The sequence below is a fragment of the Drosophila biarmipes genome, chromosome 3L (assembly GCF_025231255.1).
Source record: "Drosophila biarmipes strain raj3 chromosome 3L, RU_DBia_V1.1, whole genome shotgun sequence".
Classification (NCBI taxonomy): domain Eukaryota; kingdom Metazoa; phylum Arthropoda; class Insecta; order Diptera; family Drosophilidae; genus Drosophila; species Drosophila biarmipes.
In genome coordinates, this window is record NC_066613.1 from 12922246 (window position 1) to 12941141 (window position 18896).

General features: G+C 41.7%; 2 protein-coding genes across 2 annotated transcripts; one reads left to right on the top strand and one right to left on the bottom strand.

Moving 5' to 3' along the window:
• Positions 1 to 7602: 7602 nt before the first annotated feature.
• On the bottom strand, positions 7603 to 8305 carry LOC108028217 (uncharacterized). The gene has a single exon (XM_017099881.3). It carries the CDS (start codon positions 8224 to 8226, stop codon positions 7780 to 7782), a length of 447 nt encoding a protein of 148 aa, XP_016955370.1. The 5' UTR covers positions 8227 to 8305; the 3' UTR covers positions 7603 to 7779.
• A 1094-nt stretch (positions 8306 to 9399) lies between these two features.
• LOC108028053 (zinc carboxypeptidase) lies at positions 9400 to 11128 on the top strand. Its single transcript, XM_017099692.2, has 5 exons — positions 9400 to 9558; positions 9616 to 10131; positions 10336 to 10429; positions 10521 to 10817; positions 10876 to 11128. Exons 1-5 carry the CDS (start codon positions 9409 to 9411, stop codon positions 11067 to 11069), a joined length of 1251 nt encoding a protein of 416 aa, XP_016955181.1. The 5' UTR covers positions 9400 to 9408; the 3' UTR covers positions 11070 to 11128.
• The last annotated feature ends 7768 nt before the right edge of the window (positions 11129 to 18896 follow it).

An 18896-nucleotide genomic window follows, 5' to 3' on the forward strand; every position in this document is an offset into this window, starting at 1 on the left:
TTGTGGCCCGCAACTCCGAGAGGGTTCACTTTCAGGGTCTTCTCTTAACCCCACCCTGCTTCGCTGATATGATTAACATGTTGAGGTGTTGATTTGTGATCCGCATTAATTTGTCAATCACAAGTCGTGCGTTGCGGATAAAAAAGTTGCGTGATTTGTGGTTTTTCGAAGGCGGATTCAATTCCAGAGATAAAGAGCTAAAGAAAATTATGAATATATTACGGAAGCACTTTTTGTGTGATAGTTAAAGACTGTTTTTAACAGAATAAATATTTTCAATTATTTTATTATCGCCTCCATTATCATTATTTTTCTAAAATCCCATTAAAATTAATTACTTTTAGAATAATTTAAACACAAATAAACAATTTGAATAAAATTGAAAAATATGAATACAATAAATGAAGAAAAATATTTTTAAAAACAAGTTTTATCTCTCTTCTTGGATAGAACAGTACTAAAAACATTTAGATTTAAAAAAAATTACGCTGTTCTGAATTTTTGAAAGTGTAAACTATTAAAAAAACACACGTTAATTTGTCACTTAAAAGGTAGGAAAATCTAGGTTTCTTTAAATAAATGTTTCGATATTAGAATAGGTTCTGAAAGGTTCTGACTGGCAGACTGTCAGAGCCTTGCGGCAATATGGCTAATAAGGCAAACACATTGGCAGCTGCCCTGGGCCTGGGGCCGCAGAACCAGACCGACTCAATCAACATTGCATTGATTCATAAGTCTCATTACAACACCCAACTGGAGATATTCATGCCCCAAGTCGTACTCACAACTATGTATGTTCGCCGTCCGTCCTTCGCTTCCTGGGATGTTTCCATCGTGCGCTGGCATTGTTTTTGCCATTCTGCACATTCACAAAATTGATTTCATTCACAACATGCCACGTTTGCCTCATTAAATCATCACTCAGTAACTATCAATGTTCGATTGCCGGCGAGCTCATGTAAAAATCAGTCGGAGTGCTCAGAAAAATGCGGTCTGCTCGAGTAGAGAACAGATCAAATTAATTATGAATCAGAAAACAATGTAATTACATGAAATCCGATCGATGGCCAGAGCAACAGAGGACGGAGAGCTGAAAAAAAGGGGCAGAAAATGCAATTGACATTTTTACAACGTTTTGCAGGCCAGAACAGCAGGGAAAGTTTGGCCAGAGAAACATGACAAATATCTGTGAAAATCGACTGATTGTTGTTGGGTGCTCCCAGCTTGCATTCATCCTGCTTGGTCGTTCCCCCGCCTCAGATCGTGTTTATATATATATTACTATATAAGTAGAGCCCCCTATAACCCGTTTGCGCACGCGTGAATGCCGCTGAGCCAGCGGGAATTGTCTGCTGGCGCTAAACGGCCTGTTGGGCATCGATGCCATCGATACCTTTGAGTTCACTCACTGGGCCTCCAGACCTGACTTTTGTACTAATAGCCAGAGGGATCTAACGCAGCAGGAGACCTGGCCACATTTTCTGGGACTTTGCTGCCGTGGGCTTAACCCCAAAGGGGCGGCGAAAACCAAATGACAGGCAATGAGCTCCGCCTTTTCCGCATTAGTTTGAAAAGCCAAAAAAAAAGGTTTCTAAATGGGGGAAGGGGATAAACATGGTAAAAGGCTTTAAAAAGGTTGGGTATTAAATTTTAAGTGAATTGTATGTAAGGAAAAGGAAAAGGTTCTTAAAAAAGATACATTTAATGATACGATCTCAATTAAATAATACCCAACTTGAACTTTAACAGAAAACTTATCTTTATAAACCTAACACAATTTAAAACAACACAAACCAACACAATTAACACAAACAAAATAATAACTTGAACCCTTACTTTTTATTTTATGTAGTAGATATTATCTACTCTAATTATTAAAAAGTATATTTTAATTAAAATTGGAATTTTGAGTATTAGTATGTAATGTTTTGTAAATATAATAATTTTCCCCTTTTAAAAGCAAAAAAGTAGACTTAAAATGCATGCCGTTCGAATGCGTAATTTATATTTCGCGTAAAATGCAAATGTTCCGCTTTCAGCAATTGAAAAGTTCTTTAAATAAGCTGCGTAAATTTCATAGAGTTTTGCCCAAGTAGTTTTTCGGTTATTTTCCAATATTTAAGCGCATTTTTCCCAGCCATATTTGGTAGCTGGCACTTTGAACTGCGCATGGAAAGTTTTTCTCAGCTCCTCCTATTTTCAACGCGCGAATGGCGAATGGCACACCACACAGATACACACACACACACACACAAAGCACAGGCACAGCACACACACAGGCGTAGGGGCCTCTCACATACGGCAGCCGGGGAAGAAGAAGCAGCAGCAGCTTCGTCTGTTTTCGTAGCATACTTTTAGGTGGTGGCTGCATCTTCGTACCCAAAATACATGGCCGAGTGTCGCCTCGCCTTTTCCCTATATACCCCTACTATATATATGTTAGGATATACATATTTATTTACCCAACTGTCACTGCAGCACCACGCCCAGCCCCCACCACCCACCGCCCCCTTGAGCAGCACCTGCTCCTTGCGTACATTTCAATTTGTCTGCAGCTCGAAATTGCTTTTTTGTGCATTTTGTCAAATGAATTTTCCACGTCGCTCACGGGAATTATTTGGAATTTGTTTGCAGCTGCTTCCCCTATTTCGTTGATTTATACGCATTACTCCCTATGACACCCCCTATATCCCTCCCCATTTATATATGTATAATATTTTTATGTCGCAGAGCACTAAAATTCTTATCTCGTCGTCAACTAATTTTGTGATTGCATGCTGCGTCTGCCGAGAAGAGGGAAAATGCTCTGAATTTAAATTGGATTTTTGCGCACATTAAAATGCATTTTCCATCGGGTTAGTTATGAATGCATATGAGGTGACTTGGCCAGTTCGGCGGGGGTGGGCTAGGAAAACTGCACAATGGGGGGAATGGGTTTTCTCCGGCAGAGTGGGCGAACCTACACCGACTACACTAAATGTTTACGTTTCCTGAGCGTCAGGCAAACATGGCAAACATTTAGCAATGTTTTTCCAGCATTTCGGAAATAATTGCTGACATTCCGGGCCGAATGGAGCCATAAAAAGCCTGCCTGCCTGACGTGACGGTTAGCCACAAAACCAGCGAAATCAGAAAAAATATTGAAGTAGGGGTGAAACGGGTTAAAATAAATACAAAATGTAACGAAATACTCGCGACGTGGCCAGAACATAGAACATGGCTAATTCTTGCATGACAATTTCACATTCATAACCCTTTTTGTCCGCGCTGTCCGTTGGTCGGCACGGTTTGCAGTCTTCCGCCTCATAATTATGCTCTTTATAAGAATGAGCTTGATATGGGGTACATGAACAATGCAAGATGTTGGAATAAGGCCAAATATAATTTTAATTTTTATGTGTTTCATTGTCTAAAGGTATAATTTTTGTCGGAATAGTCCTAAGACAATTACTATTTTAAAATCATAAGTTTGGTAGAATAAATTTAAATGAAATAACGTTTAATTTTAATTTAAATTGAAAACATGGATAAGTTTAAATATTTCTAATGCTATGATATCATATCATAACATTTATGCGAGTAAAAAATTTTATTATTAAATTATAGAGCATTTCCAAATTCACAACCTCCAATTTTCACATGTTCCTCTGCCCCATTTTCCCCCTCTGCGACACGCCATTTTTTCAATTTTATAGCATGGCATTTCCACGGCTATTTTGTAAGCCGCGATTTGAGATTGTTCATTCCGAGCGCTCTGTTAATTGTTAATTTTTATGGTCTGGCAATTGCGGCAACAACAAGAGCAGCGAGATAGCAACCGACAGAACGGAAAAAACCAGGAAAAAATACAGTGGAAATAAAGAAATTAAAGTGGCCCGGAAGAAGAGCTTCTGGCTGGTTGCGGAGGGCCTATAAAAACAATTTAGCAAGCAATAAAAATGCCGAAAACGGCCTAAAATTGAATTTCACCAACGCACACAACGTTTCTTATTGATGGGCTAAGATAGAGCCTCAAATCTATTGATGTGTGGACTTGGGGGAGTTGGCCAATTGCCTGCCAACACCCAGGGCTCAGGAAACATCAAAAAGCGAGGCCATTAAAGGATTCTTTTCCCACATTTATTTTTTTAAGCCTGCCAACCCTTTCACGCACTTACGCAGCTCGAGCAAGCAGGGAAAAATGCGAGTGGGTTGAGGGGTTTCAATTTTAAAGTAAATATTTGCCTCCAGGGTGCTTTTGATATTTATTACCTTTCGAAAGGGGGGAGATCTTTGGTCAGTAAATAGTGAGGACATTAGCCTCGAGTGCTGACCAGTCGAAAGCAATTTGCTACTTTTGTTAATGGTCCAGGGACTGGCCATAAATTTGGGCATTTTTAAGTGGCGAGGCCTGGCTGTCAATGACTAGATCTGCCATTGGTTAATTCAAACAAATTACAATTATGCCCACCATGGAAAGGAAAATACCTCACCCAAAACCCCCTGAAAAGTCACAACAGACAGCTGACAAATGACTCAAAAGGCTGGGGAGGAGCGACATTAAGCGATTAACTCGTTGAGGCCGAGGAAATGTATCTGCAGTTTGCGAGGCTGTCTTAGGCCAACTTAACATATTGTTAACGTGGGCAAACGAATGTCTTCGGGGGATTTCAGTGTCCTTGCCCGATGGGGCGATCCACCAGTGTCCAATGACATGCAAATGTATGCAGATCTGCGCCTTTTGTCATGTCAACGCAGGCAAATCGACAAGCGAACCGAAAAATGTGTCTAACCAACTCAACTCCACTCTCAACTCGTTGCCCTTTGCTTTTCAGCCTGCGATTTTTGCTTAAATCTGCGCGCATGTTTGCTGCGGTAAATAAAAAATGCAAAATAAATGCGTAAATCTCTAACGGACAGGGGGAATGGGACTCGGAATGGGGCATCAGAATGGGGCAAATGGCAACGGCAAAGGGTCCAAATGTGTCTGCAAAGTTTTTTGCAGGTGCCATGTCTTTTGTGTGTGCGTCTGCCCGATTTTCAACCGAGGACAGCTCCGCAGCGACAGTTCATCAACTTGACTTGTGATTTCCGGTTTGCGTTTTATTTTCTCTACTTTGTTACTTACTTTAAAAGCGGATTAGGCGGAGACAAACGCCCACGGTGGCATCAGCATATCCACATTTACATCCACATCCATAGCCGCAGATACATCCACATCGAGGTGAAGGGCTTAGTTAGCATGTCTGAGATCGCTGATGTGGGTTCTCAGCTGCAAGTCGAAAGAATGTCAAGGTGGACTTAAGTCAATGATGTGAGCAGGAAGGAGTTGGGGTGCGTGGTGCCCATGATAAATGGTCCCTGGAGGAAACCTATTCAAAAAATTGTCCAAAAGGGTGCGATTTTAAAGAAATTACGCATTTTGACCTTTCCTTTATAATGTGTTTTATATAAATACTACTTTAACAAGATTTCTAATTTTTGTCAAGCAGTTAAACTTAGTGAGAAGCGCAGAGAAGGGCTACAAAAACGCCTTTCCCTAAATCTAGAGGAATCCCTAACCATGTTTTATTCAGCTTCAAAAAAAGCTGTAGAAAAATGGTAACAATTTTTTTTTATTTCTCCAACTCTGCCTTGATGTTTAACAGCTGCCGCAGCTTGTTTGGAATTCACACATCGACAACGGCGCTTAGAATTCGCTCCAACCACTTACCGCTTAACCCTCATCCCAGCCACGCACAACCACCTGAGCCACCGACGATGTGCCAAAAAATCCCAACCACTTCAACCCGGGGCTATTGCTACCATATTCCACTGTTCTATCGCCTCACACCCACTCCCAAATTTCTCGCTTTGCGGCAGTGCAAAAACAATTTTTCGAGAGTAGAAAAAATAAAGCGAAAATGTTTTAACGCTTCGACGCATAATGACAACAAACAAATCGCTTCATTTAACAATAAATAGCTGCGAGCGACGACGTTCCCAATAAAAACACACGAAATAAAAACAATTCGCGCCGAAGAAATGCTCAACTGAAAAAATAATCGCTTACTGAACACGGCACATCGTCATCATCATCACATCGCATTGGCATGTGCCACGCCCCCAGCGAAAAGTCAAGGTGGCACTTGTTGCAGAGGCTGTCACGTCTCTGGAATGGGGGTTATTTGGGATATGGGCTTGGGATGACTACCATGTATCGGGATCGGACAACGAGATGATCACACAAGCGTGCCCGTCCGGCAATTAGATAGCGATGCCTCAGCGTTAATTATTCCCGGGTAATTGCCGCTCCAGTTGGGCGTGTCAACGCATGGAACCACTTAGCCGCAATTGTTCCTGGTATTTTCCACCTGGAAATGGAGTCAAATTAACAATAGAGCGGCCTGCTCAAGGCAGAAAATTATAATTGCCATGATAACGATCGGCAGTTCGTACTCACAGATGTAGCGTTTAATGGGCGAGCAACATGCAGAATAGATTTAGGTGAGAATGGTCTGTTTTAATTTTAATAAAGTAGGTATTCGCCTGCTTGACTGGTTTACAGCATTTTCAGGAACTCATTTTGGTTTAAGACTTGGTTATGATGTTACACAAACATTCGTGCTTTTTAATGCAAATTTAATGCAATTTTTCTATTCCCCTAAAAGTCAGTAATTAAAGTTATTAAATTATATATTTATGTATGCATTTTTAATATAAGCTTAAAGAATAATTTTTGTTTTTAGAAAAATAAAATCTCTTTCTTGGTAGCAATTTAAAAAACCTACTGGACATTTTTTTAACTGACATTCCTATGAATTAAGAAACTTAAAAAGGTGAGGTATGATATTTCAATTTTCTTGGATTACAAAATGATAAAACTGCTTTTATATCAACCAGGTTCTTGTCTAGAAAACTTCCACTATGAATCAGGTTCCCATCTCTCATCTAAATTTTTTCCTCTCCCAGCTTTTTCCCACCCAAAACCTTCGCTGGCTGTCCAAAAATGTGGCTGAAACCAGCAAATTGAACTTGAGGCCGAACATGCAACTTCCTTCCTTGGCCGGGGCCACTTCCTTGGCTTATCCTGACTGACCCTCCGGCTGAAAAGCGAGGACACTTGCCATGTGGCATGCCAGGCTGCCATTTTCCGGGGACGTTTTGAGGCTAATTAAATCCACGGCGAACAGAGAAAAAAGTGAATGCTAAACGCTTTCCGGCATTGACATTTTTTCGCGAGTGAGTGAAAAATATTAAGCATACGACATGTGCGCCCGGCCAGGCACTGAGATTTATGTTATGGTCGCCTTACACTTTTTGTCACCCCAGCCAACCGCGAGACAATTAAAAGTGCTGCAGGAAATGTTAGCACCGCGATATTTATGACACTTTAAAGGTTGCTTTAAGCGAGTCCCTTGGGCCGCCACAAGTTCCAAGGACTTTGGCAATTAAAAATGCGAGGCGGGCTTATCGCACGCGCCACGACAAGTGTTGTGTTCGCCTTTGGTTAAAAAGTTTTCCGCAATTTCCACGCCGCCAAGAGGTGTCGAAAGTTTCGGCGCAAGTTTTCGCCGCAGGACTTGTAATCCTGCGCCACCCAGTCGGCTTTAATCCCGCTTGGCTCGCCTTTATGGCCGCTGATAAGAGGTAAGTGTTCACAAAATTTATTTGGTGCGGTGTTGAGGACAAGGCAATTAGCGAGCTAATCAAATAATCCGCTGCTAATTGCTGAAAGGAGTTGGCTAGGCAGCAGAAGCTTTAATTCCATCTTATAGCTACTGTTGGATCTCCTTCTTCTTCATTCTGCTTTTTCTTCATTCATTTCGCCACCGGCTGGAGTTCCTTTTTCAGGCTGTAGAATAGAACGAAACCAATTTCTATCATTCCCAGTAGCTGCAATCCCAGAATCGCGATCATTTTCAGGTGAGCTGGTAGATAATCCTTGACGGTCAGCAACTCCGGCTCGGTCAGCATATCCTTGATATTTTGTGCCGTGCTCCACAAACAAGTGAAGTACTGCAACATGTAGGGCAGTACGAAGAGGAACTTGAAGTTGCGTCCTTTATGGGTTGTAAACATGGGCGAGGGCATCTGTAGTATCAGTATCGTGAAGGCAGTATATAGATTGGCCTCCAGAAAGGACCGGGTAATGTTGCAGATCTGCAGACGCAGAACCGAATACCCCGAAGGTACATAGAGTCGTGGACGAAGGCGCACTCCCCAGGAAGCCAGCATCAGTGCAATATAAGTAGCGAAGTGTCCCATTATTCTTTAGTTATTCACAGATTAGGAGAAATATATGGATTGCCTAGGTTTTTGTCTGATTCTATGACAGGAAACTCCTTTCAAGTTTGTTAAACTTAAATTTCGTACAACATATTTTATGGGTGAAACCTATTGGGCTCATCCTTAAGAGCTCAGAAAGTTTTAATACACAATTTATGTAATATCAAAGAATATTTTAATGAAATAAAAATTCTATAAAGGTGTACGAGTTTTGGGAGCAAGACTTCTCCATGCTAAACATAAAAAACATCCTAAAATTAATATGAAAATTTGGCACACCCTTCAGATACTTTATGGCTGCCTTTAGAGACTTGTAAATGCTTGTTAAATCCCTGATTTAATGAAGAGGCAGTAATTCTTCACCCTTCTGTGGTGGGCAGTCGAAAGTTAAACAGATTGAATCCTGCTGAAAGTTTAGCATTTTCCACCGATATTTCACACAGCCATTAACATTTTTGCGAAATATTTTGTGCCACCCCTGTAGTTGCAGGCTCGCCGCTTTCCCGGTTGGAAATCCACTTTGATGCGCCTTTCATGTCCAGGTCACTTAAGGAGTCCTCACACCTCTCCCTGCCACACAGGACACACGTTGACGCACCTCATGCGGTGACAACGACCAGGTCGTGTTCCTCTAATACCCGCGCAAAATATGACCAAAGCCCAGGACGAAGTCCTTTAAGCACTCGCCACAGGACATAAAAAAAGCAACTGAAACTGGGAATGTGACTGAAGGCGAAACCCCGGCCGAAACAGGCCTAAACAAAATGTTCGCACTAAGCGCCGCAAGTCAAACAGAAGACAGCGAACAGAAAGCGGGCTGAAATCTCCTCGAGCTCGGGGGAAATTTATGTGCCTCGGGGCGGTAACTTCATTATGCAATGACCTACAATGAAATGGGCTGCCGTTGCACAAAATTTATGTGCAAAGTTGAGAGACAGCCTAAGTACCAAGTGCTCGCTCGCCTGCCCAGACAACTCGAACTGCTTCAAGTCTTCGCCCTTTATTTGGGTTTTTTGCCCGGCCCAAAATAGTTCTTTTATAGCTGATAAAAGAGTAAAAAAATACGTTTCTCAATGGGCAGTCGTTGCGATAATGCCAGCCTAATCAGACTGCAATTCTTCGGGCTTCGACAGTTCACCCGTGGCTTTTCAATAAAGCGGTATGTTGCTTAAAGTTCTCCTATTTGTTGGACTTTTCAGTCTGGCTTGGGGCGTGGAGCAGGTGCGGTATGATAATTACAAGGTCTACAATGTGAGGATTGACGATCTGGAGCAGTTCAAGCTGCTGAATGCCCAGGAGAAGGCTCTCAAGGTGGGTTTAACCTACTTAAACTAAGGTTATCCTTATTAAAAGTCTCCTTTCCTACAGCTCAGCAGTTGGCGTGAGGCTCGACACTTAGGTGAATCCTCGGACCTAATGCTGCCTCCTCAATATCAGGAGACCTTTGAAAGCCTTTTGAGCACCCACAATTTTACATACAACCTCAAGATCGACAATGTCCAGACCCACATTGATGCTCAGAGACCCAAACAGCGAATAACTTCCATGGAGTGGACTCAGTTTCACACTCTTGAAGAAATCTACGCCTGGTTGGATGTGATCGAGTCTCGTTATCCGCATATAGTCACTCCTTTCAGCATCGGAAACTCCTATGAGGGCAGACCTATTAGGGGTGTTAAGATTTCCTATAAAGAGGGAAATCCCGCTGTTTTTATAGAGTCTAACATTCATGCCCGCGAGTGGATTACCTCATCGACGATCACCTACTTCATCGATGAGCTGCTGGTCCCCCGCAATCCAGCAGTTAGGGATATTGCTCAGAATGTCGACTGGTATATTATCCCAGTGCTGAATGTAGACGGTTTTACTTATTCGCACGAAGTGGTGAGTGTAAATTGTTTAACTATTTACGTAATTAAATAATGAATGGAATTGAAGGAGCCGCCAACGCCAAGCGATTAGATTTCTGATGGGATCAAAAGCGTGCCGATATCATTATAGCGCCGGCTATCTTATCGCCTACTACTTACCAAGTAGTAATCAATTAGCTCTATTAATCAGCGATAATCTATTTTCCATGACTTGTAGGAACGTCTGTGGCGAAAGTCCCGACTGCCCTCGGATCCCACGGGCGAGTGCATCGGAACCGATTTGAATCGTAACTTTGATTACCTCTGGATGTGTAAGTTGGCTATAAAGATAAAGATATTTGATAATTATTATTTAAGCATATTATTTTATAACTGCTTACATTTAATAAATTCCACACTCAGTGACTGGAGCTGATTCGGATCCTTGTTCGCAGCTGTATGGAGGACCTTCGGCGGAATCGGACCCCGAGATCAGTCAGCTAACTTCCTATATAAACAACTCAATACCCGATGGCAGCATTAAGATCTACATATCGCTGCATTCCTATGGCCAGTACGTTCTCTCGCCCTGGGGACATACCGCTCTCGAGTTCCCCGAACACTATCCCCAAATGATGCACGTGGCCAAGGGCTTTTCGGACGCCCTTTACAGGAGATACGGAACTGTGTTCACCTATGGTTCCAGTGCTACAACATTATGTGGGTTTTATAGTATTTAAGTTTAAATTTTCTAAATTGAATGTTTGAAATCTTTTAGATGAGGTCTCTGGATCGGGCAAGGAATGGGCCTATGCGGTGAAGAACATCAAAATACCCTATACCATCGAGCTACGTGATAAAGGCGCTCTAGGTTTTTTACTTCCCCCTGAGGATATAATCCCGGTGGCCCGCGAGGTGACCGAAGGGTTTGTTGGCATGATAGCCGCTGCCCGGGAAATTGATATTTTGTAAGCCACCAATAAAAGTAAAGTATATTAAAATCTAATAAAAAATTACTACATTTTACTGAATACCAACTATAAAATATATTAACAAAAAATCCCTCATAAAATTTTGATTTAATAATTTCTAATTTGTATAAAGTCAAACCCCCTTTTGAATGGAAAACGTACCCCCATTTGGCGGCGCCACTGCGACGAGAGCTTTTGCTCCGCCCCAAAAACGAGCCGGTTGCCGAAGCTTCCAATCAGCGACGTCGCATCGTTTTTGGGGGAAAGCGGAAAAGTCGGAAAAGTGGGGAAAGTGGGGAAAGTGCGGATAGGCGAGGGCTGCCGAACCGAGTGCGTTGACAAGGAAGAGGTCCCCGGGCTGCATTCAGTGCTTTCTTTGGCTTTTTCTCTGTGTTTCCGCCGTGCTCCTCGCAGCTCCAAAGTGTTGTTTTATTTTTTCCGTTTGGGCAGCGAGTCTCCGCCTCTTTTCAACGCGCGCGCAGCATCCTGTTGGAAAAGGACGAGGATGCTCCACGTCTCTGTATATACACTCCACTCCGCTCCTACATGTATGTGCGGGGGAAAAACAATCGTAACGAATGGCAAACGACCAGCGAAAAACTTCAGATTGTCCGCAATATGGCGTCAGTCTTCTGGATACATAGGTTAGCCTAGGTACATGAAAGGATATATATGCTATATAGGATGTACATGGGAAGCTGGCACATAGCCTTTGGCTCTTGTTGTTGTGTACGCTTGCACTTATTTTTTTCAATTTGTCTAATGAAATTGCGTTTTCCACTTGCGTCGCTGGCATCCAAAAATAAAAAGAAAATGACAGCAAGGAAGGGAAATAAAATGGCACGAAAAATCTTGGAAAATTCGAGAAAATATAACGTTGACACTTTTTGCGCTGGCTCCTTGACTGTGCGTTCTGTGTGTGCCTGTCCTGTCCCGGTCCTCATCCTCGTCCTCATCCTCTAGAATCCCATGTCCTGTGTCCTGTGTCTGCCTTTTCACTCACTGTTCTCTCTGCATATAAATTGAAATTTACTAACCTCGCTGTCTCCTCTTCTGCTGTTGTCAGTTGCACCTTTATGACAATTTTCCTGCCACTGCCACAGCCACTTCTTTTTTCCCCAGTTTTCTTCATTTTTTAGCAGTGTGTGTTGCGCATATTGCGGTGATGAATTTTTCTCTTTGAGTTATATGAAAAGAAAGCTGCAGAGTGGAGGGAAATGGAAGCCTCGGGCGAAGCCAAACCGGTAGCAATAAAAACTTACTTAGCCAAATTGCAGTAAGCCAGGAGTTAGGGACTTCGAGAGAGCACTTCTTATTTGTATAATTGAATTGTTCAAAGGATTTACTGCTATGTAAAATATGTTCAGGGATTTTCTACAATACCTTTGACAAGCATAACTATTTTAACAAGAGTATTAAAGCACCTAGACTTGTGCAGATTTAATGTAATAATCCTAATTGCATTAAAAGGCAATAAATTGAACCCACAAACACCCAGTGACTCATTCAAACTTCCCGCTGAATAACAATTATTTATCCAAACACCAACTCTAATTTGATAATTCAATTATGCATTTCAATTCCCCCGACAGCCAATCAAGAAATCAAATCAAAGTGGATTGATTTTGGTCGCATGGAGCCGAGCCCAAAACTAAGCAAAAAATGGCTTTAATTGCTGCCAAGGCAATAAACTTCAACGGCAATTGACGCTTGACACTTAGAGCGCTTGAGAACCAGCTGGCGAGCTGGGGCTCTCGGAAAAGAAAGGAAATATATATGGTCTGGGGAGACCGGGTCTTTGGGCAGGGAAAGTATGACCACGGTGCTTGGATATTCCCAACGCGCGTCATGAAGCTGCGGCGTCTGCGCCTTTTTTGGACGTTTGGCAATGCGATGATGGTATGGAATCGCATTGGAACCGCTGGTTCCGAGATCATCGCATAGTGCTGCGATGGCGCTCGAATGGAGATCCCCGGCATGGTACGCCTACCAGGAGTTATGACAGTCCGCAGAGCCGCGATCCTTAAATGGTGGCTGGTCAAACTCCGTTTATGGACCGACGACACAGAGACGATGACGCTGGCGTGTTGACAATGATGTTGGATGATTGGTGTTTTGTGCCCGTTTCGCAGGAAAGCCAAGGGTTCCCGTTTTCCCGAGAATCAAACCGAGGAGACAAGAAGGCTCTCTGCATTGCATAGCGTCTTGTGGCTCGGTTCTCCGGTCTTCAGTCTTCAGTCTTCCGTCTCCAGTCTTCGGTCTCCAGTCGCCGCTGCCTTATATGCAGCGTCTAGACAGGCTGGAAAAAATCACAGCCCAGCACAGCAGAGACGAGCTCAGCAGAATCAGAATCGGAATCATTCAGGTAATGCCAAGTTTGGCGCTGGGGCCTTCCTTCAATGATTGCCCCCATGAATGAATGAATCCCAGAGCCCGCAGTCGCCGGGCCGAGCAATTAGTATGCGCAGATTGCGATCACTCGGAAGTAATGCTAATTTCTGTTGTCTACCCGGCTACCCAAATGGGTACGAGGGTACGAGTCGGAGGAGTGGGTATATCGGTTGCCAGAGGAGCGTACCATCTGGTACTATCTTTGTACTATCTTCATCCAAAAATATTCCTCAAATTATGGAAAAACAAGTTGAATAAAAATATGACAAAGAAATACCATCATCACGATCATAAAGGAATTTTAGAAACTTCATTGAGGTGTTGAGGATAGAATAAAATAATATAGTTTTAAAATAAATGGAAATTAAAATTATATAATGTTATAAAAATAAAAGTATGTAAGAACAAGTCATTTTAAAACATTTTTAAATGGTTATTTTCGCGGTTTTTTAAGTATTATAGTAAATAATATTTGATAATCCGCTAATAAAGACGTTTTATTGATTTTATACATCATAAAAAAGTTGAATGCCAACCTATATACTGTCCTATATACTGTCTCAATAATTTCATAATTAACAAATTCTTCAGAAGGGAATACATTCCTAGCTCGTTATCCCCAAAGTGTAGAGTCTGGCTTACCTCTCCCATTTCTAGTTCGGCTTCCTTCTCGAATCCTTTGTCATCGACTGGCCGCTGAGCTAGTTTTTCTAAGGTCCCCGGCACTCACTCAAAAAGGCCTGATGCATTGGCCCAGGAGATGCCATTAACATTAGACGGGAGCAGGTGAATGAATGCAGCTGACAGATGAAGACAGTTGTGGGTTGGCAAAAAAACGGAGGAGGATGCCAAGTCCAAGGAGGATCTGGAGGGGGGGCGGTGCAGGGGGAGGACTCCATTATGCAGGCAGCTTGTCTGTGCCATTAAGAGCGTTAACAGGGGGACATTAGTATCCTGTAGGCAACACCTGACGCAGCGGCAACTTCAACAGGACGAGGTCAACTTCAGACAAAGACATGCAAATGCGATTTAGCCTGGAAGAATGGGGGGCAAGGAAATCGCGGGGCTGGAGCCACTTGGGTCGCCTTGGAAAATAAGAAAACAACTTTTTGCGCTAAGCAGATGAAGGCCATTTGCATACACGCCTTGGATGGGACGGCGGACCTCACGCAGGCAGGCGAAATCAAAAGCTTTTTAAAGGATATTCTCTATAATTTCACGCTTAAAAGGCGCAGGCCAAGTCCGAATATCCCGGAACCAGGATGTTTGCTTAGCGGCCCAGGGAAATGGAAAATGGGGGAGAAAAGTGAAGAAGGTACACCCCATTGCGAAAGCAGCCGCTGTTTTACCCACGTGCCAAGCGGCTTAAACCGTGGAAGACGCGAGTCTCGTCCTTCGGGACATTTGCATGCGACTTTTAAATCAATTATTGTTAAATATTTATTTCTTGGCAGTCCATTTCGGCGGCAGGCTGGATCAGGAATTGTCTGTTGGCGGGCATATTATGCTAACATAAATTACATGATTGATTTCATTCGAAGGGCAACATTGCTCACACACTTTTGGCCTGGCCAAACAATGGGGAAAAATGTAAACAAAATGCAAATTCTCAGCGGGTTTTGGCTTGATTAAAAAGCTTAGAAATTAGCATATCATTTGTGCAGCTATTTGTTGGCATTTATAAAAATATTGATTGGCTGCAAAGGGGATGTTTCGTATTCGGAATTTATGGCATTAAATTTAAGAGATAAAAAGGGGACTAGATCTTTTTTTTAGAATATTTATTAAATTAAGGAAATAATACATAAAATATAAGCAAAAATTTAGCTAATTTTTCAATTATTATTTATATGAAAACAAATTTCCAATGATTGGCTTTGAGTACAATCTTTTACAAATTTGATTTGGCCTTAAAGGGGAGATATAGAATTATTTGTCACTGTTTTTGTTAATTTGTTCTTGTTTCATAACTCCTATCTATTTTATTAAAAAGTTTTCTATGTTCTTATTTGGAACCTTCACCTTTAGTAGAGCCTCTTACCCAACTAAATGTTTAGCTACCTTGGGGTCTTTATTTGTTTTATTTTCTCTTATTTTATTTTTTACGCTCCTCGAAGAACGCTCCTCTGCGAGGCATCGTCGTGTGTTTTGCTCACTGGCGCGTTGACATCGCCATCAAAATGCTTTGACGTGATTTTTGATTGACAGGAAACTCATAAATAATTCATGTCATTAAATCATGTTACATTTTTTCTTCTCTCTGGGACGAGCTCCTCTGCTTTCGGTCCTCTTATGCTGCGGCAGCGGTTCCAGCATCTTCAGGACAGGCCATTGAAACGAGTTTCTCCAAGTGGAGTGGTGGGCATTTGGGCGCAGCTCTTCGCCGATTCTCCGTTTCTCAGTTTCTCCACCGCCGCTCGGCGACCCTTCCCCGCTGCAGTTCTCTAGCAATTAAATGTCAAAAACTGTTTCTCTTCTCGCCATCTTCTGCGATGTAACTCAATTCAGTTCTCGGATTTTCCTCCTTTTTTTTTAATATTTTCCCTGCTGCGGAAAACTTGAAGAAAATAAGTTTTCAATGAATATAATTATGCAAAGCAGCCGGCAAGTCGCACTCCACTTGGCCGGACCTTAAGAGGCTCTGGAAAAAAGGACATTAAAATTATATAAAAGCAGCTTGGCGAAATTTAAATATTTCAGCGACTTCTCCCTCATTTCCGCACTGCCATAATATTTATTATTGCTTGTTTTAATTCCTTGTTTCATCATTTCACAATTTCTGATGTTTTATTTTCGTTTCTTTTCTCTCATCTTTTTTTCCGCCTTGTCAATTGTCCTTCAGCGCAAAGTTTTTAATTCTTATCAAAAGATTTCTTGCGCTGCTGCTGCTGTTTTAATGAAATTTTGTCGCTGTCCTGTAAAGGATTGGCCCTGAAATTTGCATAATTTTTTGTCAGCCATTTTTAATTTGTGAATTGCGGCAGTCGAGTGAGTGTCCTTAAAACTCTTCTTGGATTTTTTTAGGTTTCCCTATAATTAAAGACTTCTAGGAGGGTCTGGGTCTTTTAAGGATGATATAGAAATAATAACCCTTGTAATTTATTGTGATATTTTCACAGACATTTTAACTAATTCTTTTTACTCACTTTAATTACACTGATTTATGACTTTATGGTTGCAAAATAAAAATGTATACAGGTAAAATTCTCAATTAAAATATACCATTTATCTAAAAGTGTACTATAATTAAAGACTAATAGGAAGATCTAGGTTTAAGATAGATGAAATAGAAAAATGTAGCCTTGTAATTTATTTAGTATAAATATGTCTGGCTATAGATTACCCTCATTTTAATTAAAGTGATTTATGACTTTAGGACTTTAGGTATCTTTTAAGCAGAAAATACATATATAAAACTCGTTTAGTCATTCTCATTTATACTAAGTGCTTCTATAATATATCATTTTCTAAGTCTAGAACCAGCTTCTTTCAGGCTAGATTCCCATCCCCGCCTCATTGGTCCTTTACCAGCTGAGATTGGTAGGATCTTCTGGCTGGTTTCAATCTGGCAAATCATTTTAATTGCTTTGCCAAGGGCCCCGGAATCGAGGGCTTAGCCTTTGTGGCTGGCGATTGTGTGCGGCGATAATAATTACACGTCACGCTGCCACGCAATCAAAACATTATTTGTGCAAAATCACGGAACTGAACTGAAGCGGAAGTGATGAAGGACTTATTGGCTGCACGCGTCCGTCGTCGCTGTCCTCCGCCGGGGCATAAAGTTTAAAAAATATATTTCGGCCGGGACCGCACCCCATTTGCATTGCACCCAAGTCTCGGGATCGCAAGGACTGCGTCCCGTGTTAAATTCAACACAGCGCGTGCGGTCACGTGGCTGGCGGACACGCCCACTTTCATGATAGTCACAATCGACAGCCGAGATTTAAACAAAACGTTGCCACCGCACATCAAACGTCATTCGGGGAGCTCTTCTGCCTTGCCCTTCATCGGAAATCATCAGCACCACCACCACCAGTCCGCCGAAAGACTGGGAAATCAGGAAAGAGCTGCGGAAAATCGCTGGAAATTATGTAAATTGTTTTTTTGGGGGGGCGCGAGATCGAAAGGAGTGCGAAAATTTGCCTAAATGCTGGCAGGACTCCCCAGCAGGTTCAAACTGTTGCAGACAGCGGCAAAAATGCCAAACAATGTGACAGAAACATATGTCGCCATTATCAGCAGTTAACCAAAGGACAATCCTTTCACGGGGATTCCCATAATGCGGGGCAGTCTTTGTGGAGTTGCTTTTCGATAGTGAGGTTCAGTTTGAGGGAAAATACATATTTGGATAAGGAAATATTTCAAATATTCTAATTTGGAATTACATTTTATTTTTATATAAAGAAAATTGTACCCTATACCACATTTTTTCTGACAATTATAAAATTTCTGACAATAATTTAAGGACACCTACTTAGCTTTTATTTTCAACTTTTAATTTTTAATATTGTAAAAAAGATAGTTATTTAAATTCTTTTCCAAGTATAATATTTACAAGCTATTTGTGTTATTGGAATTATATTGATATTTTCGAAGGAGAAACACAGATCGGGCCTCTTTAATAATGTTTTATGAAACAATTAGCACACATTCTATTTATTTCCATCGGGATATATATATTATTGTGAGCAAATATAAATATAAAAACCCAGCATTTATCACCATTTTAATAAGCTTACCCATTTCCAGTCAATTCAGATCTTTAGCGAAAACGATTCCCTGAGTTCCACCTAAAACCATTAATAAAAGCCGGCAAGTCCAACCCCGTTTTGGCCCAATCGAAAGATCAATGGGAAGATATCATTTCGCATTTGTTGTATATTACTTCCTGTCCGCCATGGCCATATACATTTCATATTTTCCCACCAGTCCGAGATGTCCTAGATGTCCACCCCTTGAGAACGACATAGTCGCAATTTCTGCCCCCCGACGACACACGTCCATGGCAATAAAAGCGCAAACGTTTCAATTCCGATGCGGCTGACAAATGCACGGAAAAAATGCCAACGTTTCTGCCCCAAAAATATATTATAATGATAAAAAAAATCGAGGGAATGGAAACGGACCTAAGTTTATCTCGATGCTGTCGAGTGTTTTGATTTGTAACGTTTCTCACTTCATTATTATGCAATAAATAATGCCATCTACATGTCCCATCTAATGCTGTGCAGAAGGGCGGGTTCGCAGGGGGTAGTTGACTGGTCCTGGTCCTGGTTTTCTGGCCAGCGGAAGTGGAGCGGAGCGGTGGTCAGAAAATCACTGCTGTGGAAATTAATGAGGCCTAACATGACGGGGCGCAACTTTTTTGCGAATATCTTTTTGCAAAATGTGAAAAAAATGTAGCTTGAACTCAAACAAAATTGCCGAGAAGCGATCA